The 13,547-nt window shown below is 46.4% G+C and overlaps 1 protein-coding gene across 1 annotated transcript in view; it reads right to left on the bottom strand.

Annotated features, from left to right (window-relative positions):
• The window catches only part of IPO4 (importin 4), a 51,563-nt gene extending 40,079 nt beyond the window's left edge, over positions 1-11,484 (bottom strand). The window contains 5 exon segments of the mRNA XM_087946945.1: positions 6,201-6,330; positions 6,423-6,464; positions 8,899-8,978; positions 10,061-10,147; positions 11,208-11,484. Of these exon segments, the coding sequence (XP_087803071.1) occupies positions 6,201-6,330; positions 6,423-6,464; positions 8,899-8,978; positions 10,061-10,147; positions 11,208-11,276 (408 nt within the window). The 5' untranslated portion in view covers positions 11,277-11,484.
• Positions 11,485-13,547: the final 2,063 nt, after the last annotated feature.

Here is a 13,547-nt window from a genome sequence, read left to right as displayed (position 1 = left end):
GAGGTGTAATTTCTTGAGTTTTCTGATGTGATGTCCTGAGCGGGTGGCTGTGATGTAGCATTTTGGGTTTTTAATATGGCTTTGAGTTTGGGGTCTGGGTCTGTGTTCGTTTGGCTTGAGTTCGTGGTCGTGCCACATCTTCATGGTGGGGTCAGTTCGCTTCATGTATGGTTCAGAGGAGTTTGAAGTGGGTAGTGATGCAGCTGCAGTGCGGCTTCTGGTCTGTGGTCGTGTCTCATCTTCTGTGTGGGTGTGAGTCTGATTTTTACGTGGAAGTGTGGTGGTGGCATCTTGTGTGGCCCTCATGGGTGTGGGTCTGGTGTCATTTATCATGTTGGGTACTCGTCTGTTCATGAGGGCGGGTTTCCAAATGGCTGGTAAGCGGGAGGTGTCATCTCTTTTATTCATGCTGTGTGGGCGTTTTCTATCTCTATGGCTTCTCTGATTATTCTGCTGCTGTGGTGTTCAGTTTTGGCGATAGTTCTGGTATTTTTAAGGTCAATCTCATGTCCTGTGGCTTTGAGGTGTTGGACCAGGGAAGAGGTTGGTTCTTCTTTTTGATTGAGTTCTTATGTTCTTCAACGCGTGCACTTATTCTTCTGTTAGTTTGTCCAATGTATGTGGTGAGGCAGGCAGTGCAGGGATTTCATATACTCCTTGGTTTTCTAACTCGATTTTGTCTTTAGGGTTTCTTAGGATGGTGGATATTTTTCTGTTTGTGCAGAATGCTGTTTTAATGTTGTGTTTTTGGAGGATCTTGCTGATTTTGTCTGTAGTGCCTTTTATATATGGGAGGAGGGCTTTGCCGTTCTCTTGTTCTCTGTCTTGGATTTTGGTTGGGGTTTCTTTTTGGATTAGGTGGGTGATCTTCTTTCTTTGAAATCCATTGGCTGTTAGTACGTTGGTGAGAGTGTTTAGTTCGGTTTTTAGGTGTTGTTCATCAGCTAAGCATTTTGTTCTGGAGATGAGTGTCTCAGCTACGGAATTGATCTGTGCTGGGTGGTGGTGTGAGAGTGCGTGTAGATAGCGGTTTGTATGTGTTTTCTTTTGGTAGATGGTGTGTCCTAGGGAGCCATTGGGTTTTTTGTATACCAAGACATCTAGGAAGGGAAGTTGATTGTTAGCTTCTGTTTCCATGGTGAATTGTATTTTGGGGTGTAGGCTGTTATGGTGTGTGAGGAAGTTGTTCAGTTTTTCTTTCCCGTGTGGCCAGATTATGAAGGTGTCATCTACGTATCTGAGCCAGAGTTTGGGTTTGTGATCATATTTTTCTAGAGCTTGTGTTTCAAAGTGTTCCATGTAGAGGTTTGCGATGACAGGTGAGAGGGTGATCCCATGGGTGCTCCTTCTATTTGTTTGTATTTTTGTCCATTGTAGGTGAAGTATGTATTGGATAGACAGTGGTTGGTCAGATCTAGGATGTGCTTGGGGGTTGTATTTGTTTTTGGATGGCTGTCAAGGCTTCTTTTATTGGCACTTGGGTGAAGAGGATATGACATCGAAGCTAACTAGTAGGTCGCTGGGTTGTAAGTTTTGTTTCTTTATGATCTCGATGAACTGGAATGAGTTTCTTACATGTGAGTTGATGGATTCTGCATAGGGCTGTAGTTGTTTGGCGAGAAATTTGGCTAGGTTTTGTAGAGGTGAGCCTATGGAGCTGACTATTGGTCTAAGTGGAGTTCCTTCTTTGTGTATCTTGGGGAGACCATAATCCATCAACTCACATGTAAGAAACTCATTCCAGTTCATCGAGATCATAAAGAAACAAAACTTACAACCCAGCGACCTACTAGTTAGCTTCGCATGTCATATCCCTCTTCACCTAAGTGCCAATAAAAGAAGCCTTGACAGCCATCCAAAACAAATACAACCCCCCAAGCACATCCTAGATCTGACCAACCACTGTCTATCCAATACATACTTCACCTACAATGGACAAAAATACAAACAAATAGAAGGAGCACCCATGGATCACCTCTCACCTGTCATCGCAAACCCTCTACATGGAACACTTTGAAACACAAGCTCTAGAAAAATATGATCACAAAACCAAACTCTGGCTCAGATACGCAGATGACACCTTCATAATCTGGCCACACGGGAAAGAAAACTGAACAACTTCCTCACACACCTCAACAGCCTACACCCCAAAAATACAATTCACCATGGAAACAGAAGCTAACAATCAACTTCCTTCCTAGATGTCTTGGTATACAAAAACCCAATGGCTCCCTAGGACACACCATCTACCAAAAGAAAACACATACAAACCGCTATCTACACGCACTCTCACACCACCACCCAGCACAGATCAATTCCGTAGCTGAGACACTCATCTCCAGAACAAAATGCTTAGCTGATGAACAACACCTAAAAACCGAACTAAACACTCTCACCAACGTACTTCAACAGCCAATGGATTTCAAAGAAAGAAGATCACCCACCTAATCCAAAAAGAAACCCCAACCAAAATCCAAGACAGAGAACAAGAGAACGGCAAAGCCCTCCTCCCATATATAAAAGGCACTACAGACAAAATCAGCAAGATCCTCCAAAACACAACATTAAAACAGCATTCTGCACAAACAGAAAAATATCCACCATCCTAAGAAACCCTAAAGACAAAATCGAAAGTTAGAAAACCAAGGAGTATATGAAATCCCCCTGCACTGCCTGCCTCACCACATACATTGGACAAACTAACAGAAGAATAAGTGCACGCTTGAAGAACATAAGAACTCAATCAAAAAGAAGAACCAACCTCTTCCCTGGTCCAACACCTCAAAGCCACAGGACATGAGATTGACCTTAAAAATACCAGAACTATCGCCAAAACTGAACACCACAGCAGCAGAATAATCAGAGAAGCCATAGAGATAGAAAAACGCCCACACAGCATGAATAAAAGAGATGACACCTCCCGCTTACCAGCCATTTGGAACCCGCCCTCATGAACAGACGAGTACCAACATGATAAATGACACCAGACCCACACCCATGAGGGCCACACAAGATGCCACCACCACACTTCCACGTAAAAATCAGACTCACACCCACACAGAAGATGAGACACGACCACAGACCAGAAGCCGCACTGCAGCTGCATCACTACCCACTTCAAACTCCTCTGAACCATACATGAAGCGAACTGACCCCCACCATGAAGATGTGGCACGACCACGAACTCGAAGCCAAACGAACACAGACCCAGACCCCAAACTCAAAGCCATATTAAAAACCCAAAATGCTACATCACAGCCACCCGCTCAGGACATCACATCAGAAAACTCAAGAAATTACACCTCAAGAACTCAAGAAGTCACAACACAGCAAATGACCCAGGATATCACAGCACAAGACCAAGGATACCACAGCAATAAATCTCACAAGGTCATCACACAACCCATTACCCAAGCTGTTACTACACAGGAGGCTAATGGAAAAGAGATCAAACACAAACGACCCAGGAGATTACAACGCAAGACCCAGGATACCACAACAAAAAAAAAAAACTCACAAGCCCATCACACAACCCATTACCCAAGCCGTTAAAACACAAGAGGCTAACGACCCAGGAGATGACAGCACAAGATCCAGGATATCTCTACAACAAAAGGCCATTACACAGCCCATTATACCAACATCAACTCCATCAACCAATCAAGAGGCTGCAGCACAGCCAACCAGCCCAGCACACCATCCCCACCACTTGTATATATAGAGATGGCAGCTCCGGTCACACACTGCTTGCACTGGCACTAAGTCGAAAGCACCAGCCTGAAGATGGCGAGTGGGACTGCTGAACGCTGCCTAGATATTTGAATCTTGCGGAGAAAACCCGACAACCAAAGATCCATATATATATATATATATATATATATATATATATATAATGTTTTCTGAGGTTCTCGGGTATTTGTATGTGGATCTTTGGTTATTCGGGTTTTCTCCCGCGTAAGATTGGAAGTATCTAGGCAACGTTTCGATGAAGTTTCATTCATCATCTTCAGGCTTCTGTCTTCAGCTCTGTGCTTCTCACTATATATACACACACACATACACATACATACCATAGATAGATGATAGCTGGGTGGGTGGGTATGTAGACAGACAGACAGACATAGTTAGATAGATGATATACAGACAAAGGTAGGTAGGTAGGTAGGTAGAGAAAGAGAGAGAGAGGGAGAGATATATACCACAGATAGATAGATGATAGCTGGGTAGGTGGGTATGTAGGTATGTAGACAGACAGACAGATGATATACAGAGGTAGATAGGTAGGTAGGTAGGTAGAGAGAGGGAAAGAGTGAGAAAGATATATATACACTGCTCAAAAAAATAAAGGGAACACAAAAATAAGACATCCTAGAACTGAATGAATGAAATATTCTTATTAAATACTTTGTTCATTACATAGTTGAATGTGCTGACAACAAAATCACACAAAAATTATCAATGGAAATCAAATTTAGCAATCCATGGAGGTCTGGATTTGGAGTTACATTCAAAATTAAAGTGGAAAAAACCACTACAGGCTGATCCAACTTTGATGTAATGTCCTTAAAACAAGTCAAAATGAAGCTCAGTAGTGTGTGTGGCCTCCACGTGCCTGTATGACCTCCCTACAACACCTGGACATGCTCTGATGAGGTGGCGGATGGTCTCCTGAGGGATCTCCTCCCATACCTGGACTAAAGCATCCCCCACCTCCTGGACAGTCTGTGGTGCAACGTGGCATTGGTGGATGGAGCGAGACATGATGTCCCAGATGTGCTCAATTGGATTCAGGTCTGGGGAACGGGCGGGCCAGTCCATAGCATCAATGCCTTCGTCTTGCAGGAACTGCTGACACACTCCAGCCACATGAAGTCTAGCATTGTCGTGCATTAGGAGGAACCCATGGCCAACTGTACCAGCATATGGTCTCACAAGGGGTCTGAGGATCTCATCTCGGTACCTAATGGCAGTCAGGCTACCTCTGGCGAGCACATGGAGGGCTGTGCGGCCCCCTAAAGAAATGCCACCCCACACCATTACTGACCCACTGCCAAAACGGTCATGCTGGAGGATGTTGCAGGCAGCAGAATGTTCTCCACGGTGTCTCCAGACTGTCACGTCTGTCACATGTGCTCAGTGTGAACCTGCTTTCATCTGTGAAGAGCACAGGGCGCCAGTGGCAAATTTGCCAATCTTGGTGTTCTCTGGCAAATGCCAAACGTCCTGAACAGTGTTGGGCTGTAAGCACAACCCCCACCTGTGGACGTCAGGCCCTCATACCACCCTCATGGAGTCTGTTTCTGACCGTTTGAGCAGCCACATGCACATTTGTGGCCCACTGGAGGTCATTTTACAGGGCTCTGGCAGTGCTCCTCCTGTCCCTCCTTGCACAAAGGTGGAGGTAGGGTCCTGATGCTGGGTTGTTGCCCTCCTACGGCCTCCTCCATGTCTCCTGATGTACTGGCCTGTCTCCTAGTAGCGCCTCCATGCTCTGGACACTACACTGACAGACACAGCAAACCTTGCCACAGCTCACATTGATGTGCCATCCTGGATGAGTTGCACTACCTGAGCCACTTGCGTGGGTTGTAGACTCCGTCTCAAGCTACCACTAGAGTGAAAGCACTGCCAGCATTCAAAAGTGACCAAACCATCAGCCAGAAAGCATAGGAACTGAGAAGTGGTCTGTGGTCACCACCTGCAGAACCACTCCTTTATTGGGGATGTCTTGCTACCTGCCTATGCTTCCCACCTGTTGTCTATTCCATTTGCACAACAGCATGTGAAATTGATTGTCAATCAGTGTTGCTACCTAAGTGGGCAGTTTGATTTCACAGAAGTGTGATTGACTTGGAGTTACATTGTGTTGTTTAAGTGTTCCCTTTATTTTTTTGAGCAGTGTATATATACGATAGATAGATAGATAGATAGATAGATAGATAGATAGATAGATAGATAGATAGATAGATAGATAGATAGATAGATAGATAGATAGATAGATAGATGGGTAGGTGGGTAGGTGGGTATGTAGGAAGATCGATCAATCGACAGATAGCTAGATAATAATAGATATACAGAGAGGTAGATAGGTAGGTAAATAGACAGACGTAGGTGTGGGACCGATGGGGAAGGAGGGATTCAAAGGAGACCCTGAAACGCTTCCCTCCCTTGGCTGCCCCGCTTGCCCCGCCCTGACCCACCTGGCACTTGTGGGGGTCTCGGGAATGGGCCCCGTGCTGAATGCTGTGAAGCACCTGGGGCCATTTCTTCAAGGTCTCATTCTTCAGGATGGCAGCAGCCAGCTGGGCTAAGCCCAGGGAGACTTTATGGCTGGAAAAGACGGTTATCTTTGGGGAGGAGAGGCGGGGAGAGAGATATGGGGAGCCAACCCCCTCAGGGCCTCCCCAAACAGGAGTACTCACTCTGTCTGCTGTTGGAAGCTGCTTAGCACCAGGGACTTGATCCTGAAAGAGACGAGATTTTGGGGGGAGATTTTAATCTTCTATCTATGCAAAAGCAAAATACCACTCACGCATCAGCACAAAACCTCCACAATGGTCAAGCCTACAAACTTGAAATTTGGCCCGTATCTTCCTCTTGGCTTCTAGGGGTTCACTAAGAAAGGATTTTTCAAAATGGCCATCAGGGCATTTAGAGTATTTCCTCTATTAATATTATTATTAACACGCTCTGATGCTAAGGAGTTCTACTCCCCTTCCCCACCTGAAAAGAAATCTCTTCCAAATGCAAAACACAAGCAGAGGAGTTTCAGTTTCAGAGCACCAAGCAGCTTTAGTACAGAACAGTTGAGCTAAGCCACGCCCAGGCTCCTTGCTGTCTCCTTCTTGCTCACACAGCAAATACTGTTTCAGTTTCCAAACAGCCCTCGACTCTCACACACACTGACAGAACGCTAGCCAGATGAATACCGATGGATGCTGGTAAGCATAGGCAGAATTCCCCTCCTCCCCTTATTTTCCTCCCCAAAATCTAAGCCCGATCACAAAGTTTTGTAGCGCAGCACGGGGATCGAGCTAGTTCTGAAATAAAAATACACACTCTTAGCTTAGGAAGGGAGCCACATTGTTGAAGATTTTTCTGAGTTGGGTCACTCTGATTCCAATATTTTAACCCTATTCCATATCCTCTAAAAGTACAAAAATATGATACTTTGCGCGTGAAGTTTGCTGCTTTCAAAACTTTCGTTCTCACTACAGGTTGCCCTCGACTTACGACCACAACAGAGCCTAAAATTCCCTTCACTAAGCGAGACAGCTGTTAAATGAGTTTTGCCCCATTTTACGAACTTTCCTTGCCGCCGTGGTTAAGGGAATCACTGCATACCAAACAAGAATAGAGCGGGAAGGAACTTCGGAGGTCTTCTAGTCCACCACGAGACCCTAGACCAAGAGTATCGAACTCAATTTCATTGAGGGCCGCATCAGGGTTGTGTTTGACCTCGTGGGGCTTCCGGGGGCCGTCAAGAGCCTGGGGGAGGCTGTTTTGCCCACCCAGAGGCCCGAGGGAAAGCCTCCGGACTCCGGGGAAGGTGAAAAATGGCCCTTGCGGAAATTCCAGCAGGCCACGCCCACCGTGGCCACGCCCACCCAGCAACCAGGCAGCGCCTGCTGGGATTTCTGAATCCCACCCCTGGGTGTGGCCAGCTTGACAGGACTCATGTTGGAGGTGCCCGTGGTGGCACCGGCAGAGCTGTGGGGCACCCATTGTCTCCAGCAGGCGAGACCAAGAAGAGGGGTCGTGTCCTTCAGGGGAGCTTTGCCATCCCTCTAAGGCCATGTGCAGCATCCTTGGACGGTGGTGCAGGCTGTCCAGACCCTTGGGCAGTGGAGGGCAAGCGCCCAGCCAGGCCCTCGAGATCCGGGCACCAGGTCTCCGCAGCCCAGGCCACCGCACAAGTGACGTGGCATTATTTGGTGCATCGTTCGAAGTTACAACAGCACCGGAGGAAAGGAACTTAGGATAGTTTTTCACTCTTACGAGCATCCCCATGGTTACGTAAATTTACATTCAGATGCTTGACAACTGACTCGTACTGATGATGGTTTCAGGGTCCCTGGGGGGTCACGTGACACCCACCCCTTTGGGGACCTTCTGACCAGCGAAGTCCATGGGGAAGCCAGGTTCACTTAACAACGCAGTTACTAATTGAACAACCGCAGTGATCCGCTTCACAAATGTGGTGGCGGAGAAAAAGCTGCGAAATGGAGCCACGCTCACTTCGCAAATTTCTCGCTTAGCAAGATGAATTCTGGGCTCAATTGTGGCCGTAAGTCAAGGACTAAGATGATTAGGGGACTGGAAGCTAAAACACGTGAAGAACGGTTGCTGGAATTGGGTAGGTCTATTTTAATGAAGAGAAGGTCTAGGAGAGGCATGATAGCAGCCTTCCAATATTTGAAGGGCTGCCCCAAAGAAGAGGGAGTCAAATTATTTTCCAAAGCCCCTGAAAGCAGGACAAGAAGGAATGGATGGAAACTCATCAAGGAGAGAAGCAACCTGGAATGAAGGAGAAACTCCCTAACAGGGAGGACACTTAACCAGTGGAACAGCTTGCCACCAGAAGTTGTGAATTCTCCAACACTGGAAATTAAAAAAAAAATTGAAATGGTAGAGGGTCTCCTGCCTGAGCAGAGGGTTGGACTAGAAGACCTCCAAGGTCCCTTCCAACTCTGTTATTCTATACTAACTGTAGCTTAAATTAATTGCAAAAGGCAGCTTTATTGGGACCAGTGGATCTCCTGGATTAAAGCTTTGATACCATCAAACCTCTACATCCCAGGTCCTTTGGGAGGACTGGGTAGGAGGTCAAACCTCTGGCTAATTATGCAATGAAACCTAGTTAATTCATAATAATATATTTGTCTTTTCTGGACTTACATATTTTGATCTGCCGCGCCAATTTTCTTCCAGTGTTTGCTCAGCCGCCGTCTGAGCAACACGGAGGCAAATTGCTGGATCTGTGAAAGGAGGAGGAGAAGAGAAGAGAGAGAATGGTAAGGCTGTGGAGGAAAGGATCAAAACAGATTTTTTGAGAATTAGAAATGGTGGCTTCGGCAAGGAGAAAGCCACACTGAGCGAAGCTGAATGTAGAAAAGGTAGCATTCAAATAAGCACAAGAGAGAATACGACTTTACCCTGTTGTCAGCCTCTAAGAAACCTTTTTTTCTGCTTGCCTTTCCAGCTGATATAGAAAGGTGGAGGGAGAGAATAATTGGGCTTTGTGGGCGGAAGGGAGGTTTAAGTTGGTGAAATGTAAACCTGGGATGTTTTGTCTATGCTTGCTTACTGCGGCAGATGTGGCCTCTTATCTCTGAAGGCCAAGGCCAAACGTCTTAGCGCGCACCAGATGTGTGAAACACCATCTGAAGAGGCCCCACATGACATCATACACACCTCAGATCGGATGGCCAGTTTAAACTATTGGGAGTGGGAACACGGCATAACTTTCTAGATGTGATTTCCGTGCCTATTGCCTCAGACCTTGTATTCTTCTGATGCTACCCCTTCGATTTCCAGTAAAAGTCCTTTTCTCTAAGATTTTCTTTCTTGGATTTTGAATGGAGCCTCACCTGACACCTGTTTCCCCCAAAACATGACCTATCCTGAAAGTAAGACCATTTGATTTTTACATGTGCACCCCAAATAAGCCCTAATTAAGACCCCAGAGTGGACGGGTTTAAAAATTAAGCTAGGGTGGGGATGTGGGGGGAATGGAGCTGCCCTACTACTTACCTTTGGATAGTTATAACCAGGCCTCGCACATCCCAGACACCTACCTCCCCAGCCCATTTCTTCTGCAGCTGGCAAGGATTTTCCTGAAGGCCTCTGTAGCTGATAACACAGCTCCAGATCGTTATCAGCTGCAGAGGCCTTGAAAGTTTTGCCGGCTGCAGAAGTAGTTCCTGAAGGCCTCTGACAGCGAAAAGGAAGCTGGGGGGGGAGGGGGGGGCGACACACACAAATGAGATGAGTCACCTATATTTAAAACCAAGCTGAAGTTTGAGATCCCTCTCACCTGGCCAAGCTTGTTGTGACTTACCTGAGGATCTTGTGAATGTGTCATGACATGGCAGAGGTGGGAAAGGGCTGCCGGTTGCTTCAGTACTTCTTTCAGCTCGGCCGTTGCCTGGTAGGATAAATGAACAGGCAGCAAAGGGTTAAAGCTGCCCCCAACACAGGTAGTCCTTGACTTATAACAGTTCATTTAGTGACCAAAAGTTACAAGGAAAACTGAAAAAAGTGACTTAGGACCATTTTTCACACTTATGACCGCTGCGGCATCCCCATGGTCACATGATTTACACTGGGATGCTTGAGAAGCGACTCACATTTATGACGGTGGCAGCGCCCCAGAGTCACGCGATCCCCTTTTGCAACCTTCTGACCAGCGGAGTCCAAGGGAAACCACTGTGTGGTGGGGATTCACATAACCAAGGGGACGAGAAAAGTGGTAAGCTGAGGCAAAACTCACTCAAGGAACATCTTACTTAGCCGTGTAATTTCTGGGTTCATAAATATGAGTCCATGGCCAAGTGTCTGAATTTTGATCATGTCAGAGTAGCGTGGAGAGGAGTAGAGAGAAGTAGGACTAAGACAAGAATAGAATTGACTAGAATAGAATATTCATGTAATATTCAGTTTGTTCTTTCTCTTTTGTAGCAAGTGTTAATCTGTTCATTTCTGCACATTCTAATATTTCCCTAACCACATTCTCATCCATAGGGATTCTCATCCCTTTTCCAATTTTGTGCAAGTACCAATTCTAGCTGCAGTTAACACAGCTACAATTAAATATGCATTTTAAGTTTCAGACAAAATCCCCAACACAGATATTTCTGTTTTAAGTCGATATGCTACATTCTCCCCTTTCCCACCGCATTTGTATTTTTGTATTTATTCATTTATTGCCTCTGCACTCATCCACCACCTGTGATAATACGCCCCAGGTATCTGGTGGCATTTCCAATATTTAGCCGATTTGTTTTTAAACCTCCTTGCCAAACTTGCCGGCGACCTGGTCACTAAATGAACCGTTGTAAGTCAAGGGCTGCTTCTATATCCACTCCACCACCACCCCTCCCCAAAGCCACGCTCTCCCTTCGCCTTGCAATGGCCAAGCCCATGCTCCCAATCCCCCTTTCTCCCCCCACCTTCTCCCATCCCTCGCCACCTGCCTGCCGCTTTACCTGTTGAATGACGGCGTTGTCAGGCTGCAGCAAGAGCGCCAGGATCTGCTCCAGCTGCTGGGCTGCCATGGGGCTGCGAGAGGAGACAGTCAGGGGCAGCGAGGGAAGGCCCGGACGGAGGGCATGGAAAAGGGGGCGTAGGAAGGGAGCCCACAGTCCGGGGACGGGCGGGAGGAAGGCGGAGAACTTCCCGGGCGGGAGCTCAGCCTGCAACTGCTGCTACTGCCGCTGCTGCTCAGCGTCCAAACTCCCAGCACATGTGAAGCAGACGAGACGCGCCTTCCGGGAAGGGGATAGAAGGGAAAGCGGAAGAGAGAGAGAGAGAGAGAGAGAGAGAGAGAGCCTCCTCACTTTCAGGTGAGGAGGACTTACTGCAACCGCCCAAGCCACCCTAGGAAGGATGGCCCGGCAGGGAAAGCGTTCTGCGCATGTTCAGAGGCACCTGCTCCCCCCGCCCCCCCTGAGATAGGGTCACATATGTGTGCCCGTCCTCTTATATGGGCTTGCAGGATGAACCCAATGAGGACTCGCTGCGACCATAACTGGATAGAAGCATTCCTGGACAACTGAATAACTGGATAGAAGCATTCCTGTCAAACAGACAACAAATGGTCAAAATCGGGAGCGTCCTATCAAATCCAGTACCTGTCAATAGTGGTGTCCCCCAAGGCAGTGTTCTAGGACCAACTCTCTTCATACTCTACATAAACGACCTCTGTGATCATATTAAGAGCAATTGCGTTCTCTTCGCTGATGATGTAAAGCTGTTCAATACCACAGACAATACTGCTACCCTACAAAAAGATCTTGACTATGTATCAGAGTGGTCAAACAAATGGCAACTTCAAATCTCAACAAATAAATGCTCTGTCTTACATATTGGCAAAAAAAATCAGAAAATAAAATACAAGCTGAATAGTCAAGATCTTGTTGATGACTCAAGCTCTGTAAAGGACCTTGGAATACTCACCTCTAATGATCTAAGTGCTAGAGCCCACTGCAACTACATAGCCAAAAAGGCATTAAGAGTTGTTAACCTAATCCTACGTAGCTTTTTCTCTGATAATATCACACTACTAACCAGAACATACAAAACATTTGCTAGACCAATACTCGAATACAGTTCATCAGTCTGGAACCCACACTACGTATCTGATATTAGCACAATTGAGAAAGTCCAGAAATATTTCACAAGAAGAGTTCTCCACTCCTCTACTCGTAGAATACCTTATGCCACCAGACTTGAAATTCTAGAACTTGAAAACCTTGAATTACGCCGTCTTCGGTCTGACTTAAGCATGGTATATAAAATCATACATTGCAATGTCCTACCTGTCAATGAATACTTCAGCTTCAACCATAACAACACAAGAGCACACAATAGATACAAACTCAAAGTAAACCGCACCAAACTTGATTGCAGGAAATACGACTTCAGCAATAGAGTGGTCAATGTCTGGAATACTCTACCCGACTCTGTAGTTTCTTCCCCAAACCCCAAAAACTTTAACCTTAGACTGTCTACTATTGACCTCACCCCTTTCCTAAGAGGTCTGTAGGGGCGTGCATAAGCGCACCAACGTGCCTACCGTCCCTGTCCTATTGTTTCTCTTATTCTTCTTTTATTTTTTCTTATATGTACCCATTTCATGTATTCACAACTATGTATACATTTATACTTATTATCTTGTAAACAATTGGCAAATCAAATAAATAAAATAAATAAATAAATAAATAAATAAATAACCCACCCTGGGAAGGGAGGCCAATCCTGGAAAATACTTTGCACATGTTCAGAGGCATTTGATTCTCCCTTAAATACATCTATGTCTTTCCTCTTTTATGGGGCTGGAGGATGAGGCCAATGAGGACTCACTCACTGCAGCCTCCCAATCCACCCGGCTAAGTTTCCTCGGGAGGTCAATCAGAGAAAGCGCTCTGCACATACTCAGCGGCATCTGATTCTCTCTTAGATAGGGGTATATATCTGTGCCTTTCCTCTTTTATGGGGCTGGAGGATGAGCCCAATGAAGACTCACTGCAACCACCCAACGCACCCTGGGAAGGAGGCCAGGCAGGGAAAGCACTCTGCACGTGTTCAGAGGCACCTGCTTTTTTGCCCTTTGAGAGGGGTATACATCTTTGTCTTCGGGAGGATGAGCCCGATGAGGACTCCCTGCGACCACACAATCCACCTGGCTAAGCTCCATGGGGAGGCCAGTCAGGGAAAACACTCTGCACATTCAGTGGCATCTGATTCTCCCTTAGATACATAGAAGAGAAGAGAAGAGAAGAGAAGAGAAGGGAAGGGAAGGGAAGGGAAGGGAAGGGAAGGGAAGG

Source organism: Notechis scutatus, chromosome Z (assembly GCF_049901735.1).
Source record: "Notechis scutatus isolate UNSWTSFEM ecotype Mainland chromosome Z, rNotScu1.2, whole genome shotgun sequence".
Classification (NCBI taxonomy): domain Eukaryota; kingdom Metazoa; phylum Chordata; class Lepidosauria; order Squamata; family Elapidae; genus Notechis; species Notechis scutatus.
This window is presented reverse-complemented; position numbering and strand designations above follow the sequence as displayed.